The sequence below is a fragment of the Telmatherina bonti genome (assembly GCF_933228915.1).
Source record: "Telmatherina bonti genome assembly, chromosome: 7".
Taxonomy (NCBI): domain Eukaryota; kingdom Metazoa; phylum Chordata; class Actinopteri; order Atheriniformes; family Telmatherinidae; genus Telmatherina; species Telmatherina bonti.
This window is the reverse complement of record NC_136625.1, coordinates 29,802,937-29,821,842: the sequence shown is the minus strand read 5'-3', so window position 1 is coordinate 29,821,842 and position 18,906 is coordinate 29,802,937. Positions and strand designations below refer to the sequence as shown.

The 18,906-nt window shown below is 41.3% G+C and overlaps 1 protein-coding gene across 1 annotated transcript in view; it reads left to right on the top strand.

The window, feature by feature from the left end:
* Positions 1-740: 740 nt before the first annotated feature.
* carmil3 (capping protein regulator and myosin 1 linker 3) overlaps positions 741-18,906 on the top strand; it is a gene marked incomplete at its 3' end in the record, with an annotated part of 98,157 nt that continues 79,991 nt past the window's right edge. Inside the window, exons 1-2 of the mRNA XM_079243146.1 lie at positions 741-813; positions 5,622-5,716. Of these exons, the coding sequence (XP_079099272.1) occupies positions 756-813; positions 5,622-5,716 (153 nt within the window). The 5' untranslated portion in view covers positions 741-755. The remainder of the gene's footprint in view (positions 814-5,621; positions 5,717-18,906) is intronic.

Below are 18,906 nucleotides of genomic sequence, written 5' to 3'. Positions count from 1 at the left end.
CTAACCAAACTAAATAATGATCCTACTTGATCAGGAGTGGGAGAAACTGGAGGGCAGCAGTCCGGCAGGTGTTGGGTGTTTCCCTGCTGAAACACAACTGATCCACATCAGACGTAATTAGCAGACTTGGACAGGACCTGTTTATTTGAGTCAGGTGAGTTGCAGCAGGGAAACTCCCTCAAGGTCTGGAGTATGAGAAATCTCAGTTAGTGACAATTATTAATGTGGCCGCCCCCCCTTCTGTCTTCTTGGCCACCCTATTATATTTTTCCCAGATGCGCCACTGGATAGGAGCACATATAAAACTACTGAAGCGACAGTGTCCCCCTCGAAAAAAGGCTCGAGACAATTTTCAAGTTTGTAACAGAAACTTAAACATCCACCATGACTCGTTGCTTCACGTGTTGGTACTTCTATCATATCAACTGACCGTTTAAACACGAGCTCAAACCCATCCACGCTCCCAGCAACCCCTCCATCCCTCTCCCTCTCTCCCTCCCTCCCTCTCTTCCCCTCTTTGCCTGAGTGCTCAAGTCGGAGGCGCTTGTTGGATTTAGCCAGTGCGCACCGCGGCGTCGCTTCACGCCTCACCATACGGACTGCTGCTACGTCCGGAGCGTCAACTTGCCGGCACGGGGCGTTTAGAGGAGAGAAGAAGCGCCGTGAAGAAGTGAACACACAGCGCAGGTCTGAGGGGGACATTTAAAAGAGAGGAGAGGAAGAAGAAGCGGTCGGAAGGGCGGGAGGAGCGCACCATGGCCTCCAAGGAGACCACATCGGCAGGTTTCGTCAACGTCAGCAGGGAAATCACAGGTGAGTTCTACATGACTTTTTTCTCTCTCTTTTTTTTTTAAGTGGGGGTTAAGTGTTTTTCTTGCCAATTCCTTTCAGGTGGGGTGAAATGAGTGGTGGGACAGCAAGATGCGCATGTTTAGATTTTTTTTCTCCACTCAGCTGTTCTTTAAACAGCTGCTCAGTCGGGTAATGCCTCCCCAACACACACACACACACACACAAAAAAGACCCCTTGAAATGAAAACACTCCTGACGCTCGTGAGGATTTGTAATCCAATCGATCTCTGAGCCGGAACGTTCAACTCTATGATTTTTTTTTTTTTTTTTTTACCACCGAGGTCCGCCGTCTAAACCACGAGCGCACATGGGTCCTGTTGAGTTATTTTTTAACAGTTTGCGCGATGCATGTGTGTGTGTGTGTGCGCGCGCGCGCGCATTCATTAGGAGTTTTCGTCCCCTTTTCTTTTTCTCCCTGCGCGTGTGTGCGTGGGAGTTTTGATGTGCCCGGGAGCGCTTCGCGTGCGGAAAAGGCAGCGTGGGGTTGAGCTGCAACACAGGCGCGGTGCACACAAACGCATCACGGTGTTTTGGACCGTAAGATGTCAACGGAACGTGCGTCTCTCACTGTTAATTATCCTGATGCGACGAGTTAAGTCCCGCTGTTTACCAGCTCAACCTTGTCAAGCCCCTTCTGTCTGCTCTACTGAGAAGCACCAGGCGGTGTTAGGCTCATTAACACACCTGCCAGTCAGGGCCGGATTAAAAGTGCACAGGCCCCTGGGCCCGGAGTGTTCCATGGGCCCCCTTCCCCTTGTGAATGATACAGTGTAAAACGACATTTCTAACATCTCTCAGCCAATGATATCAACAGCAATATACTAAATACTGTGGTGTAACTATCTGGCTTTTTTGTACATTTTGTTTCATGTCCAAACTGCTGGTGTTTGCCCTACGTGGGCCCCAAGTGGACATGGGTCCCTGAGCCTGTGCCCATATTGCCCATTGGATAATCCAGCCTTGCTGCCAGTTGAGGATAGGATGCGGAGAGGGAGGGGGGGGGGGGGGGTGGTGGTGGTGGTGGTGGGGGGGGTAGATAGAGCTTATATTAAAGGTGGAGTATGTAAGATTTTCAATATTTTCAAAATAAATGAACTAATAAAATAATTACAATCATAATTAGATAGTTTTTTTTTTTAACATGTAGGTTTCAGTCTGTCCTTATTTGATGCGTTATTAAATAACAAGTTTCATTAATAACAAATGACAAAAAGCACTTTTTTTTTTTTTACTGGTAGGCGAACATTTAAGAGGGGTCTTTGTCATTAATTAAACTTGTAATTTAATAACATCAAATATGGACACACTGGAACCTACATGCTTTTAAAAACTATCTAATTATGATTGTAGTTATTTTTTTAGTTTAATTTATTTTGAAAATATTGAAAATCTTACATACTCCACCTTTAAAGTGTCATAAAGTCAGTGAGAGTGTAGGGGGAAAATATGGGGTCTCTTTCATATTCCCTTTCTCCTCCTTCTACCCTTCTTTTTGCTTTTGGGAGCAGATGCTGAGGTCACATCAGCAGGGCTTGGGGTGCTTCATAGTAAGTTAAAAGGTTTAAGTGATTGGGTCTTACCCAGCTTAACGTCAATAACTCCGTGTTTGCCTTCAGCTGATCCTGCTTTCAATCCACCAGCCCACCCACCCCATCCTCCCCTCATCCTGCCTGCATCTGCCGCTGCTCAGTCAAGTGCGACTGCCAACTTCATGGATGTTGCCGGATGGGGAGAGTGCAATAACAGTGAGAGAATTGTGACACAATAGTGTCGTGACACAGCATGACTGGGTGCTTCTCCATCTGCTGGGCTCTGTGAGGCATATTTAGTGTGGTGGGCCCGTTTTGAAATATGTGCTGCGAATATCACACAGCTTGCAGGCATATGAGCCTGTTTGCAGTCTGTGTGCCGTATAGGTTGACTTTGTGTTTGTGAATGGCGAGCTGCGTTATGTTGGTTGCTGTGGAGAGGATGTAAATGGAAGAGGCCTCTCTTTTGGTTCAGTGAGTTTTTGCAGGGTCACCCAGCATGGTGGAGAGCAGGTCCCTGAAGGTTGCAGTTTTGTGTGTTTGGTTCCACTGAGCTGCTTCTTTGTCTCATTTATAAGAAGCCAAAAATAGTCCAGTTCTGACTTGTCTGCTTGTGACTGTTTATCCTTAACAGAATAATCCATCCGTCTCTTTCTTCGCTTCAGATCAGAGACAAATCATAGAGGACATGGCAGTTTTAATGGAATATGCACATATTTATTAAGTGACATCCACATTTAAATGAGACTTTTTCATGGAATAGTTCCAAGAACACTCCACAGTGGCAGATTCCCTGATTTGTCTTCATAGGATTGTTTCCAAAAAGTGTCACCTGCTGGTGTCCTAAATCCAAGTCTTAATTCCCTGATGTTCAGCTTATGCTACTATTAACAGTCACTATAATAGAAAAGCGACTTACAAGAGGCACAATGGGAGGTAGTGTCAGGTTCAGTAAATGCTGCTGTACACCAGGGAAACTTTCATATGTAGCTTGGAGAAATTGGAGATCAAATCAACCATCTTTCAACGAGGGATGACGACTCGACCTCCTAAGCTGCAGCAGCTTGCCTGATTAACTCAACTCCACCCAAACATATTCCCTTTAACATCACACAAAGCTGAGAAGCCAGAAAATACCAACACTTTACATCAGTTGGCTCTCCAAGTGTTTCATGTCCACATTTTACTGTATTACAGGTCATTGTCAGCCTTTTCTTGGGCAATTAAATCTTTACATGGTGCAAGCTTGATCTGCATGAGAAGGCCTTGAAGCTCCAAAACAAAGCATAATAGTAGACCTATGGTGAAGGTTTTTTTTTTTTTTTTTTTTTTTTTTAAAGGAGACATTTTGCAAATTTTTAGCAAGTTAACAGGGGTTTAAAATGTCTATACTGTTCTGAAATTCACTACAAACTTTTCTTAAATTCACAGATCTTTTCATTGCAGTTAGTTTTAAAGCTTCAAGGTTGCAAAAAATGAAACTTTTTATTTCATAAGAGAATGCAAAGTAATAGCCTGAGAGCTCATGCTAGCACCCACAGCAAACTGAGCTCAGACTACCACACACCAACTGATGGGGGGGGGGGGGAAACACTTGGCTCGCAGTTTTATTCTGTAGTTTGATTACAGATAGTTGATACCAGTCCATTTTATAGGCTCAAAGTGATCATGATTCATATTCTGAACTGACTCATGCTAATCATGGCATTGCAGAGAGAAAGGCAGTGGTCGCATGCAGATGGCTGGCAGGTTAAATCAGCTGTCAAAATTGGGTCATATAATTCCTCCGCCTCATATCGACTCCATAAACCCTGAGCTTCAACGTTCATTTCTTTGTCTTGCTTGTTTTTAGGAGCCAATGCTGAAAATAGTTGCTTTTATTTTGCTGTTTTAAACCAAAGTTTAGTTTTGAAATGACACTAAGGTTAGTGCCTGATTTGTTAGATGTAGTAATAGAATTTTTTGGGGGTCATTGACCCCGTTGGACCACGTCCTGTTACTAAGAAAAAACAACAATACTTAAAATGCTAAATTAACATACAGTGTCTGATTTGTGAAAATTAATATAGAGTTGTTATATGGATTTTTTTATTTTGCCATCTATAAACTGTCATTCTCAGGCTTATATGCATTTTCACAAATAGAAATATGATTTCACAAATAAAAGGCTGATTTTCCTTTAATTAAATCTTTGTGCTGTGCAGAATAATTCAGTACAGATTCTAAGAGTTTAAGTATTGCAAGTTTTTGGGCATGACATGGTCAAATGTGGTCTGGATGTCAAAAAAATTATAAGTAAATAAATAAACCAGGAAAATTAGTTGAATTAGCATTTTTACAAGCAGAATAAAAATTTCACTAATCAGAAACAGTGTTTATTAATCTGCACGCTGCGTCAAAAATCGGTAAAGGTTTGAAGATTTTATCAGGTCATGTGGTCAGTGGCTCCAAAGCAGAAGCAAACTTGGCATAAATGAGAAGCATCGGAGTTTTGAAATGGCAGAAAAGTGAGTGTTGCATTCAGTAATGAAGTGGAAGAGCAATACTTTTACCCGGAGTGAGGATTGGAAAACAGGAACACCTTTTGAATGTAAAGACCTCACTGAGTGATATTTTCAGGCCAAGGGAGCTCCACACCAGTTTGATTTATTTTTCTGTTTTTAGTGTTTTGGGAGTTTTTCCGTTGGTTATTTCAGACACCCAAATACATGCTGCCAAGCAGCAAGTTTTTTTTTTTTTTTTAAATCACCTTCTTTTCACCTCGTGCAGGTTTGACATAATTTTGAGTAGTACACAAGTCTCCTGTGTGCAGTGTTGCTGTATCAACATCCAATATACAGTTCACTCTGAAGACTGAATTCATACTGCTATTGTTGGAAATGCACATTAATTTAATTATCCTTTCTTGATATATGGTAATGTGTAGTAATATTATGTGTGGAGCTGCCATTACGGGCAAATTAGCCAATAAATAACAGCCCTGGTCACGATTTGGCGTTTCTAGATATTAGAATCTAGCGTGAACACTGAAGAATCCTCTTTGTTTCTTCTCATTTATTCAGCCTTTTCCTCTCATTCATCACCAGGCTGCATATCTGAAAATAAGGTTTCCCCCTTGGAAGCTTCTCGCCGTTTCTGTTGCATCTCAAGGCAGCGTCCTAAATGTGATGTGTTTACACTTTGTAATTAACTCTCCCTTGTTTTGCTTTTTCTTTTCCTTTCCTTGTTTTCCCTCCTCAGAGAGCATCCGGAAGGTGCTGGATAAACAGGCCATTAAGTTTGTGCGTGCCATCAAGCAAGAAACCAGAAGCGGCAAATCTGAGGACAGAATCCTGGTGAGAGCAGCTGATGCTTTGTCTCTACAGAACACCCCCCCCCTCTTTTTTTTTTTCTCTCCCATTACGGTGCTGTCACCTCATGCCACCTGAAAGCAACACCGATACCTGAAGTGAATACGGCCTCACACTGAAGACGTAAAGTACGGAATGAGTTGGTGCAACTCGAGGGAATCAAGCAGGAGAGTCATTAGAGGTTATAGCTTTGTGAGGCACACAACAGACGTGTTGTAGATCAGGCTTAGGACAGATGCTGTCTAAGCAGAGCAAAGTGGACACCATGCCATGGCCTACTGAGTCCATCCTCAGACTTTATTAGATGTGGCAGGATGCCCTTAATGCCACAGGCAACACTGTGGTATGTGTGGGAGTGTGTGTGTGTGTGTGTGTGTGTGTGTGTGTGTGAGCGCTGACATTGTGTACATACAGGTCATGTATTGTTTGTTAACTGGAGACTAAACTTGTGTGTGTGTGTGTGTGTGGGAGTGCATGCCAGAGGGTGTGTGGGCAGCCTGCGATGTGTGGAAGGATTTCATGCGAGCCAAGGCCACCACTGTTGGAGAGAAATTGTCAGTTAGTCAGCCACGTTAGCGACTGATCAGTTGCTCGCGTGGCGTTGCTATGCACAACAGTAAGCTCATCTAACCCCCCCGACTTGGAAGATGGTGAGAAAGATGCGCCTGATAAGCGCATCAAAACTGTTAATCAGAGCTCTTCTCGGTTTTCAGCCTCTGCTATTATTTCTCCTCCATCTATCTCCATCGTTACCACCTCCCTTTGTCATCTCCTCTTTGTTTTCGCTCTCCCTCCCTTCTTATCTGTCCATCTCGATTAGTCTCCTCCCTCGTCATCACCCTCACACACATACCCACCCCCACTTCTCCCCCTACCACCACCACGCCAGTTGCCTCTTACTTTCACTCCCCTTCATGCCCTTCCCCTCTCCCCCCCCCTTCTTCCCTCAAACCTGTAAAAGGGTATTGAGCTCCTCTTTCCACCAGAAGCAATTCAATTAGGTCTTTACCTTACAAGATTTTTTTTTTTAACTATCCAAATGGGCTTTTGCTGCTTCTGCTGCAACTGCTTTATATTTCCAAGTAAAAGGGGCTGCAGGGGACTAGATGTAGATGCATCTGCATTCTTTCTAGTTGGTTGTCAAGGTCTTCCCCTTCTTAAAGGTAACCTTTTCACTCCTAATGAATGGATTAGATGGGATGCATGAAGGGTGAAAAGCTGGCTTTGTAAAAGGATTGTTTTTGTCAGTCTGGCCTGCGCACAAATATTGCACAGGCTTGGAAATGTCGCACGCGGAGGACGTTGGAGGAAGCAAAGTACTGTTTTGATGGCTATCTTCGACGGAGAGTTTCTTGCTCTCAAAATAATTTCTAAGCCTGAAGGATTAGACGAGGCTGTCTTGCCTTTATCTTCCCCTTTTTATGCAGATCTCTCTTTCTGAAATGCATAATTTCCCAGCTTTTATCTTGATTTGTCTGGTGTGTTTAGTTTATGGAGCGAACGGGTTGTTAAAGCATTAACTTTCTATTTACCGTTATGTCTTTGTTCTGCATTTTCCGCCTTATTTTGGCCTCTGTTTCCCTCCGGAGATGGCTTATTTTCAACTGTCTGCGTGTGTTGACTGTACCAGCCATCATACAGGGATGAACATACATACACACACACACACACACACACACACACACACACACACACGGCACATGGCTGTCTCCCCCACACCCATCTCAGACAGATACTGGGAAGGCTCAGCATGACATCCAAACAACACCCAGGGCTACGAGTTGGGGTGCATCAACATGGATGTTTCTATCACGCTCAAACACACCCATGCTCATTCAAACTCAGACACGAGCAGTTTGACATGTGCAGGAGGCATATACGCAGACACACATTGCTTGGTGCATCAAGTCTTGGTTGCACACTCACTCCAGCAGCCATTATTAGATCACCCTATTTGAAGATTAGAGGCAACTCTGAAAACAAAGCATCTTCAAAGGCCAAGAGGGGGGGAGAGAGACATGGAAGGAGGGAGAGAGAGAAAAATGGGTGAATTTGATGGGAGAAGAAGGGAGGGCATCTCACTAGAGGAAAAAAAGGAATGAAAGATGGTGGGAGCGTGAGAGAGAGAGAGAGAAGAGTGGAGGGTTAGGGGGAGAAGGAAACCTCTGATGTGTTGTGATGCTCCAGTTGCTGATTTGCCTCTTCCACCACTTATTTATCTTGATTGGTTGCTCAGTCTCATCCGCTGTTGACTCTGCGGTTTCTGTGCTCTTACCAATAATGGTCCTATTACTGGCCGCGAGTGCCACTGTTTGACAGTCATGGTCACGCTTGGATGCTCATTCCTGCTTAAGATCTGCAGTTGTAAGGAGGACCCGCGAATGAGGCTGGAGTAGAAGTGAGGTCGAGTTACTGCCACTCTATCTGAAGATGTGGCCTACCTCCGTGCCTCCGTGTGCGGTGACTGTGTAGATGTGAGTTGTGTTTACAGCAGAGCTGTGATTTATTAAATTGGTGGTGAGTGATTGTCAAATGATGATTTATGATCTTTAATCACTTTTAAAGCCCCCCCTTCTTGCACATAAATCATTCATAGGTGAAACTGATCCACTTTTTATGGAACCAACTAGATCTAATCAATTAAAATGCTTATTTGTAGTGAAATTATACTTTTATCATGTTTATCCATTAAAGTGAAATAAACTACTTGTATTTCACCCTTTCATGTGTGTTGACACATTATTTTATGTAAAATAAATAGTGAAGTTCTGTATCAAATGAAAAGTGGTAGATCTTTTTTTGTGAAATCTTCACTTTTATACAGTTGCAAATCTGGTTTCAACATTTCTAATGATTTGTTAAAATATAATTTTATAAATATTGTACAAAATGAACAGAAATTTGTCTGAATAAAAATGAAATGGGTTAAAAAAATCTAATTTTATTGATGAACTTTTCATGCACAAAGCAACACAATGCTTTATATTCAAAAATATTTTGCATATTATAAATTAAAAAACAAAAATCTGACAACTTAACAAATTGCTTAAGCATCACCACAAAGTATAATGTGCTTTGAAGAAAGCTACAAGTATTGAAACAAACTTTTTATTTTCATTTTTGTGCTGTAAAACATCCTCATGCTTGTTCAGCTGATTTATCAACATTTGTTTGAAACTTTAATATTTTCTTCATTTTGCCTTGCAGTCAGCTTCATAACTCATTTTCCTTAACCGAGTTTTATTTTTATGTTTATTTCAGTATTAACTTCAAATATTGCAATTTTATGTATTGCTGCCATGTCTTCTAAATAAGTGAATTTTATTATTATTCTGTGAAGCTGCTGTTTCTTTCCTATCATGTTTTAATGCTGCTGACTCATTTTCAAGACCACAAAATATTTCAGTGGTGTTAAATTCAAGTCTGTTGAATATTAAAGTGGTACGCCACTGATCCTCCTGTGGCTGTCCAAACATCGACAAGATCATCACATATGATACAGGAATGATTTTGGATAACTGACTGGCTTTTTAAGCAGGAGTACTAAGAAAAAAAATTGAGCTCAATCCATCAGACTAAGATGCATTCATTTTCTACGTGCTTTAAAAGTAGAAAGCAAGAAAAAATGAAAAGATGAACTTTGCTGTATTGAGCTGTTGAGGTAGATTGTTACACATAAAAAATATTTTGTGCATTCATGATTATGTTTAAAGATATACTGGCAAAATTATTCTGATGTATCCAAAAAAAAAAACAAACAAAAAAAAACTTGAACACAATAAATACTGAAGCATACTAGCTACCTAAACTAACTAGCTATCCTGATATAGCCTACCTAGCTAGCTGTGCTGTTTACAAAAAACTGTCATTGACATTCTCTGGATTTTCAGAAGCTAGAGTTCATCATAATCTTCAGCAGGATATGTGATCCACCATGTAAAACTCTCCATGTACATTTAGGTTAGTTCTGTCTGTAAATCTATCCATAACTGCAAAGTATCCAAAGCTAGCTTCAAGCTACAGTGAATTTACATCTGTTTGATTCAGTTCAAATAATACCAGCTCTATTTAGCCCACTTGTTGTTTTAATGGGTGCCTCAGATAAAAGACAACCAGTATGGAAAAATTTGTGGGGTTATCTTTGATCAATGCTGAAAATGATATCCTACACTGTACAGTGAGAGGTTCAAAGACTGCTGTTGCCTCAGACTTGGTATCCAGAGGCTAATTCCTGATTGTGTCTGAAATGTAGCATGAGAGTCTTACAGTGTGCTGCTTCTAATGTATGATCCCTCACAGTGTAGCATTGAGTCAAGCATTGGTTGACATGTCACAGCCTGAAAACCAAATCAAACATGAATATTGCAGAAGGAAACCAAATAAGCCAAATGTTATTGATTTTAATCAGACATGAATTTGGTTAAGTTGTATCAGCAGAGCTAGTCTGGATGATGTGTGCTCAAGTACAGACCACAACTCTGGAAGAAAGGAAAGAACTGAAACTTTAAAGTTAGCTGCCAACTAGTTAAAATGTCAACACACAAAGTGGTAAACAGTTTTTTTTTTTTTTTTTTTTTCAATCTTTAAGCTTGTGTAACATTAGCATGCTTAGCTATTTTGCTGCTCTTAATGCTCACAGCACGTTACAACTTTCTAGGTGTCATGAAATAGAAGCACATGAGGCAAGATGGTGTAGCCAGGTTCATCACAAGAATGGCCGCTTTGCTGTAAACTTAATGTACCAGTGCTGGAAGTCTTTATATGAGAGCATATAGCTCGTTCCTTCCCTCATTTTTTTTTTTCCTGTGACTCAGGATACTCAAAATAAAAACTTTCAAGTACAAAAATAAATCACTGCTTCACAATTCTTGTGGGTTTAGAACAGCTCCTATAAAGGTTGGTCTTTACTGGGATGTGGGCCCTAACACTCCACCCAGTGTCAAGTTCATGTCATCCTGCGCAAATGTACCACCATCTTGCTTTTCTAGTGACAGATTAATTTAACTTTAGTTCATTTGAGGAGCGTTAATTTGCTTTTAATTAAACTTATTCCATATTTTTATTTTATCCATCCGTTCTCTGATTGTTTGGAGTTGGGTCGCTACGAGCAAGGAAGCTGAAAAACCCAGAATTCCCTCTCCCCAGCCACTTTCTTGCCGTGAGACATATCCCATCAGCATATCCTGGGTCTTCCCTGGGGCCTCTTCCTGGTGGAACCTACCTGGGTAAACCTCCTCAGTGAGGCATCCTCCCCAGATGCCTGAGGCCACCTTATATGGCTCCTCTGAATGTGGAGGAGCAGCGAGTCCCCTCACAGGTGACTGGGGCTTATCACCCTTTCCCTTAAGGATGAGCCCAACCACTCTGCATGGGAAACCCATTTTAACCACTTGCATTCATAACCTTGTTCTTCTGGTCACCACCCACAGCCAGTGACTACAGGCAAAGGTAGGAAGGTAGATCAACTGGTAAATCAAGAGTTTGCCTTTCGGTTCTGCTCTTTCTTCACCACTAAACACCGATGCAGTGCACTGCTGATGCCAATACTTGATCTCCTTCCCTTGGGGCATGATCTTAGTTATTTCAAATTGCTGATTTATCGAGGAACAGGCCCTGCCATGGACTGGTGACCTGTCCAGAATGTACGCTGCCACTGGGATGACCTTTATACAGTTTAACCAGACCAATCCTGATTCAAACCCATGATTTTATTGAATTTATGGTTTGTTTGTTTTTTTTTGTTTTTTTTTTTGTTTTTTTTGTCATCAGAGAACAGTGAACAGGTGCTGGAGTGCTTGTTTTTGATGACTCATAAATGAACTGTGATCGTAAGCGAAGCCAAAAGAAAAAGATGTTGGGTGCATTACACACTTTATAATGGTGAAACTGGGCCTTGTAGACGGCTTGGTTGCTCAGAATCAAACCCTGATGAAAAGCTGAGCACAAAGAGGGAAAGCAGAGCTTGTGGCTTAGTCTTGGCAATCATTCCGCCCTCTCACCAACACATAATTTGCTTGTGTAATGGCCAACATTACCACAGCAACATCCATGAATTTCCTTTTACGTCTTTTACCCTGTAAGATTGTCGGTATAGTCATTTTCTCAGTAAGTATCTAGATTTACCATGTGATGATGCGTGGCGAAGGGGCTCTGTGCTGCAATTAGGACCGAGCTTTCTTGTGATTATCATAACATGTTGGTAGCCTATGGCAGGGAGGCTGTGAAGTGTGACTGCTGACCTTCTCTCTTCTCCTGTGAGAGAGAAACTGAGTGTGTATGTCAGGCCTGAAAGGCAACTTGGAGTATCATAGCCCCTTTTCTTCCATCCTCATCTCTTTCTCGCACTTTAACTTTTATAGTCCCGATCCTCTTCTGTCCACTGCTCTCTTTCCATCGTGTCTGCCTTCATCTGTTGGACCTCATCCACTTCCACTTACTGTGTCTTTATCTCATACCACGTTGTCACATTTACTCAGATTTTTCATTGTCTCTTCCCATTTATTTCCCTCTGGGCTTAATCCTATAGAATCTTGTTTTTACTGTAAATGGAAGTAAGACATTCTACAAGAGGAGGTACAGCTGCTGTATGTAACAGATGGAGTACACCATGTTAGAATTCTAAGATTTTACACATCAGGAGTTCATATCCATTTACCTAACATGTCAAATTCAGACAAGTTGAGCAACAATATATGACGTATTATATGCTGCAGGGCAGATGTAGCTCAGCTGGCAGGTTTGGAGATCGATTCCAGGCTTCCTCTGACTAAATATCCTTGGGCAAGACACTAGTGTGCCTATCAGGGTGTGTGTGTGTGTGTGTGTGTGTGTGTGTGTGTGTGTGTGTGTGTATGAGTGTGTGTGTGTGTGTGAATAGGTGAATGCATCATGTAGTGTAAAGTGCTTTGAGTGGTTGACATGACTGGAAGAGCGTTACATAAGCACCAGTCCATTTACCATCCATTTACACCATGTTATTTATTCTGAAAGTTGAAAAAACTGCAGATGTCAGTGGGAAATTAAGTATACTCCACGATTCGAAAGCTTGTGGAACATTTAGCAGCAATGACTCAAGCTAGTCATTTTCTGTAAAGATGTTATCAGTCGCTTGCTTTTTGTTGTTGTTACTTCAGGTGTTTGTGAGCACTGTGCATGAACTTGTACTGTAAATCTCCATGTCCCACAGCATTTAAACTGCTTTGAGTCTGGATTTTGGGTCGTTGCAGCACCTTGTTTTTCTGTTTTCCAGCCATCCAGCTGTAAGTTTGCAGCAATATTTGGGATCACCCTTTTGTTGGAACCATGTCAGGCAGCTGTTAGACAGATGGACTTATCACTGAGGTGTAAGACTTAAAATTACATGGAAGAATTTTACAATGACTTCAACATGCCCTGGTTCTGTAGCTGCAAAGATGAGCTCACTATGTAATTGGTATGAGGTGTTTTTTGTGCTAATATCTAATTTGTTTTGGGGATTTTTTTGGTTTGATTTTACACATATTGCTGCTATGTGTTTATTACCAAATATTTCTGCCTCACCTGCCCAAACATCATGTCAGAGGACTCTCAGCTAAGATATGCTTCCATGTTTCCATGAGGTGCTTTCACATCAGGATAGACAGCTAGACTCAGTCCAATTGGGGACCAGTTGTAGGGGGGGTGTATCCGTTCAGACCAAGATTGCATTCATGCTGCACTTTGGTCAAATGTTCCAAAACTTGACAATAATATATTCCTATTCCCACCAAAGGTGGCACTGCACTAGTATTTAGCAAAAGAGAAGACGAGACCTGCATGAAGAAGAAAACTCATGGGGCACATAGAGCATGAAACTTCAGCTGTTTTGGGTTTTATATTTTGTCTTCTGCTAGTATACTGCAGGAATGCACTGCAACAATGGACGCAGTATTAACAGACGGGGCAGAGGACTCTTGGCACGATCGCTATGTACTTACCCACAATGCAATGCTACGCCAAATGCAAAAAGTGACTTTTTTTGTTTGGAGTCCGCTTCCTGTATTTGGTCCGCTTAAAACGGACTGAGACCTGTGCTTGTAGGCGGACCAAGTCCACTTCTTTGGTCCGTATCAGAATTTGTTTGGCATATTCACAGCTCTCCAAACGAAGTGGTCTTTCCAAGCAAACGGACTAAGATTCAAATCAAAAAGGCTGATGTGAATGTGCCCATTTTTTTATTTTTATTTTTTTAAGAGAAAAGACACTTTCTCCTGCAACCTTTCCAAACAAACCACTTCTTTAGTGTGTTTGATTCCATTGAATTGTATTGTCATAAATGTTAACATGCTAACTGAGGGCTGTGAGAGTCGGAGATGTAGCGCTTGGTTTTCTTTGTTCCTCTGCACTGTGGACAGTAGGAGCTTGAGGTGAACTCATTTGCAAGATTGTCTCGAATATTTTCCACTTGTGCATAATTTTTACTTCTCTAAAAATATTTGGCTCCAAATATGTTGCAAATGACTTTACAACCTTTCCCGGACTGATAAGCATCAGTTAAGCGGCTAAGATCTTTGCTGATGTCTTTCATCCTTGACAACTGAACACAACTGAATGCTGCAAACCAACAAACTGCTAAAAGTTGAGTCTTTCTAGAGGTTGTCTAACTGATAAAGATCAGTTAAACAACTGCATTTGTTACGTGTCACATGTGAGTCGCTTCAGATAAAAGCATCTGCCAAATGACTGTAGAATAGAATAGAATTTGATCAGCATGGTTTCTACTTGCCTTCCCTCATTCATATGGAAGTAAATATAATATGGTGAGTTTTTTCACACACTGCTCCTTTTTTTTTTTTTTTTCTTTCTCGGATGCCTAAAACCTTGAGGAAGGTGTATTTCTTCTTCCACATTTTTTTTAAGTCTCCTTTATAGTAGATCCCACACAACTTCATTATTTCTTATCCCCCCCTCCCTTTTTATCACAGTTTCAGAAGCTGGGTTTCAGAGTGCTTGTCTGGCATCTCTTTAGGACTTGGTATTTATGGGAGAATGTGGAACACTTTGTCTTTTTTTTTTTTTTTTTTTTTTTTTTTTGGAGCTTTGCATTCCCGTCCTCTCATTTGGCTTCATTTCTCTCTCTCTTGATCTCCTCCTTCAGTGTCCAGTTATGAAGCAGAACTTGGGGCATCTGTACTTTCAGTTCCCCATGTCAGTTACACATACATACACACACACACACACACACACACACATACTCAAAGCTGACAGATTGACTGGTGGAAGGCTTTTCTTATGAAGCCAAGTTCACTTGACTGGTGTGTGTGTGTGTGTGTGTGTGTGTGCGTGTGCGTGTGCGTGTGTGTGCGCACACGTGTGACAGTCAAGTGTAGTGCAAAGCCAGCTTAGCAGCTACTGTGCATTCTTACACGTGCACAAAAGTGTGTGCAGCATCAGCGCGTGGGCTTTAACCAATAGTCCGTATTGAAACGTCTCTGATTTTGTGATGGACTTTTCGTTTTTATGTGCGCTTCAGAATGCCATTGTGGCCGCGCCAAAAATACCCTGGGTGACAAAATCTGGCACCGATCCTCTTCTTGTTCCCTCTGAGGCAACGCAGCAGCATGCACACACCCACCCACACACACACACACACGACCCAGAGACACACTTTGATTTGCACCATCTCTTTTGAAGTGCAAGACCCAGAGCCTGAGCTTATGATTAATTTAAGCCCCCACCCTCTGCCCTCTCTCTGCTGCATGTGCACGGCAACACACACAACAAGACGATGATGAATTTGTTGTTTTTGTGCGTGCACTCTACATGCACTCCCTCTGAGTGGCACACAACTCCCACCCTGTGCTCGAAGTCTTGCTCCAGGGGCCGGCTGGCTGGTTGGCTCTTTGAACTCGAGCTTCTGACACTGTGCCATCACTGCAAGGGCACCTCTGTACCCCTCATCCCATCAGCATCACATTCCACTTCTTCGCTTTCTTGCATCTTCCTCTTGGCTTTTTCAGATGGTCACCTGCTGGTTTCTTGGCAGACCGGATAAAGAAAGTCGACCTTCTCTGGGAATTTTCCAGCGAGGATTTTTGAATTATCTCCTGAGGAAAGCACTTGTTTCTGCTAATTAATATTAATAGCTTTATCATTTTTTTTTTTTAACTTGCTGTTTTTGTACTGATGACTGCTTATTTCTTTGTGTGTTTAAAGCACCAGCAGTAGTTTCCTTGTTAATCCATTTAAAATTATATTTGTCCTATAAGATGTTCTATCAGTATCAATTGTTTCAGATTTCACATTATTTTTCAATTAATATTTTAACATTTTAAAAAAAAAAAAAAACCTTTAAAGGAAAGAAAGGAAAAGGAAAATTATTTTAGTAGAACTGACAAATATCAAAGTGGAAGCCATATTTAAATGACTGAAAATGTTTTTCTTTCCACAGCAGTTTTCTTCTGTTCCCATTTGGTGCTTTACTATAACTGCTTATGGTAAAGGCAACATTTACACTGGAGGTCTTGCTTATTTTGATTTTTTTTTTTTTTTTTTTTTGTACGTGTTTGATGGTCACATTAAAATTAGGATGTAAACAATCTCCAGTGTGGGTATTCAGCCTTCCTGAAGTGACCTACATGAGCATAAGATGTGACATCCCACACAGCATACAGTCTTTATGGATATAAAGCTACATTCACAATTCAGGCAAAAGTGACTCAGATTTAACTTTTTATTTGTAGCTTTAGTGCTGTGAAATGCTTACTGTGTACATAAACATGAACTTTAAAGGGGTCCTATTATGGTATTCGGAGTTTTCTGAGCTTTCTACAGTGTTACAGTGTTGAATCCTCATCAGACATGTAAACGACAGTTTTTTATCACCTAAACGCATGTTTGAGTTTGAGTTCCAGCACTCTCTCCATTTGGTTTCCATGGCGACGAAAAACGCGTCGTTTTAGAGAGTTTTTTTCTACTTCGAAATCCTTGTGACGTCCCGGGGGATAAGGTTCGGTGATTGGTTACCTTCTACTGGTTAACAAGGGCATGTACAAATACATCAGTTGGGTGGAAAACGTCGGATAAAGTTATTTCCAACGATGGCTGGTGAGTTTACCAAAGAGAGACATCCTGCTGCATTCATTGCTGTGGGTTGCTGTTTTCCACTTCGTTTTCAGGGTCTGATTCAGGTTCCAACATGTAGGGCTGTATGCAATGTGTTGACATTGTATTTTTTTTTTTTTTTTTTATTGAGTTCATATTGGCTTAATCCTTCTGTTGATGAGATGTTACAATGACGACGAAAGCAGTTGCGGCGCACGCTCCCGATGTAGTGCAGTGGCGGGAGGCGGGGCTTAATGCGGAAGAGTCTCAATCCACTCGTTTTGCCCACAGGCTGATCTGACAGCCTACGGAGAGGGTTGGTCTGAAGTAAATAAAGCAATTTGTGACAATAATTCGATCAATCCCATCCCTTCTGGTCTCAGAAATAAAAATAAATTAGCCTGAAATGCACATAATAGTTCCAATTTAACATTCTGTACCGTATATGGATATTAACCTGCTTGCTGCAATAACCAGCTCTGGACTCTGAAATGGAGAAAAAGCCAATCTGCCAGGCATATTATGTTTCTGGGGCATTTCTGTGAACAACAGTTTACCAACCTGTTGCCAACTGTTAAGACACACTGTTTGTTGCTGTGAAAAATCAGAAACACGCTGATTGTTGGGAAGAAATTCTGAGAGGTGCTCTTTAAAACTATCGACCATTGTGTTTACCTCTGGCCCCATGTTCTTGTTTTGTACATGTTGCATATTGTGCAGCATGCAACATGTTACCTTGTCAACACGAGCGGCCTCACATTGCTCACATAGCTAAAGTATGCTAGGGCCCTGTGGCAGCCATGATTAATACAGAGACATAGATGAGTGCTGTAAAAAAAGAATGTAATGACTGCAGCTGTTTACCTGCTGATCACTGTGACGTTACTTGTGAATCCTAAACAAATGCTTGTATGCTGCTAATCTGTTGTTAATGAGTGCTGCACCCAATTCTGCAGCTGTAGGTGCCACTTGGTTATATAAAATGCAAACAATCAGAGCTTATTTTAGCTGGAATGTGGCCCTAATTAATACTGACTCTCCTGATGCAAGGCAGGAGAAAAACAAGGGCCATATGGATGTTGATATTGAAATAATGATACATTTATGTATTTATTGTGATTTATTGCGCAGCCCTAATCCCTCTACTTATCCTGCTTGCTTACACTACAACAGTACAACCTAAAGCCTGAATGAAAGTATTTAATTTTGCTGCATTGCTACCTTAGTTTGTCTGTTTCCTGCCCTCAAATCTATATTGGCTACTAGTTACCAAATTTCCACTTTCTGTGAACTGATATCTGTGTACAAGTGTGTACTGTGAGCTTCTACAATTGTCTGAAAACGTCAGTGTGACACAGAAAACCATGCAGAACAAGTGCTGAGCTTGTCCTAATCTCTTCCTTCAGCCTGAGGCAATATTTTACAAAAGATAAAGTGGGATATTACTGTGTTACAGTATAATCATGCAACCAAACAATGCAAGGATTTATGGACAGTCTTGGTAATACTCGGCTGTCACATTGAAAGTTTTAACTGTAATGCTTCCTCCGGTTGTCAATACAACTCACATCAACAGATTTTGGCTTCCTACCTTGAAATTTGGACTTGTTTAAAAAAAAAAAAAAAAAATACAAGCAGTGTCATGTCTGAGTCTTGTATCCTTTCAGTTTTTTAAAAAATATTTTAACAAGCTAATCTGAAGTTGCAGCCAGTGGTTAGTATATTATGGTGAGAAGAACAGGGGGCCAATTGTGGTTCTCTGTGTCTGCAGTCCTACAAGTTTGCTGCAACATACCAGACTCAAATCAGTGGGTAATTATCAGACTTGTGTAGCGTTTGATGTCAAGCTCTGCCCAAGTTTGCTGATCAGTAAGAATAACTCATCAAATAATGAGTCAAATACAAGAGACGCAGGATGTTTTCTTCTTGTACAAGGCTTGTTCTTCAGCCAGACATCTTTACTTGATAGAAATGTATCGGAGAACAAATAAAGGGAGCAGCTTATTTAAAAGGAACTTGTCTGAACATCCTCCATGACCTCTGGAAGACCTATGGAGCCTTGGAAAAGAGATCTTTGATCTCAATGGGACAAACCTGGTTAATTAAATGCCTTC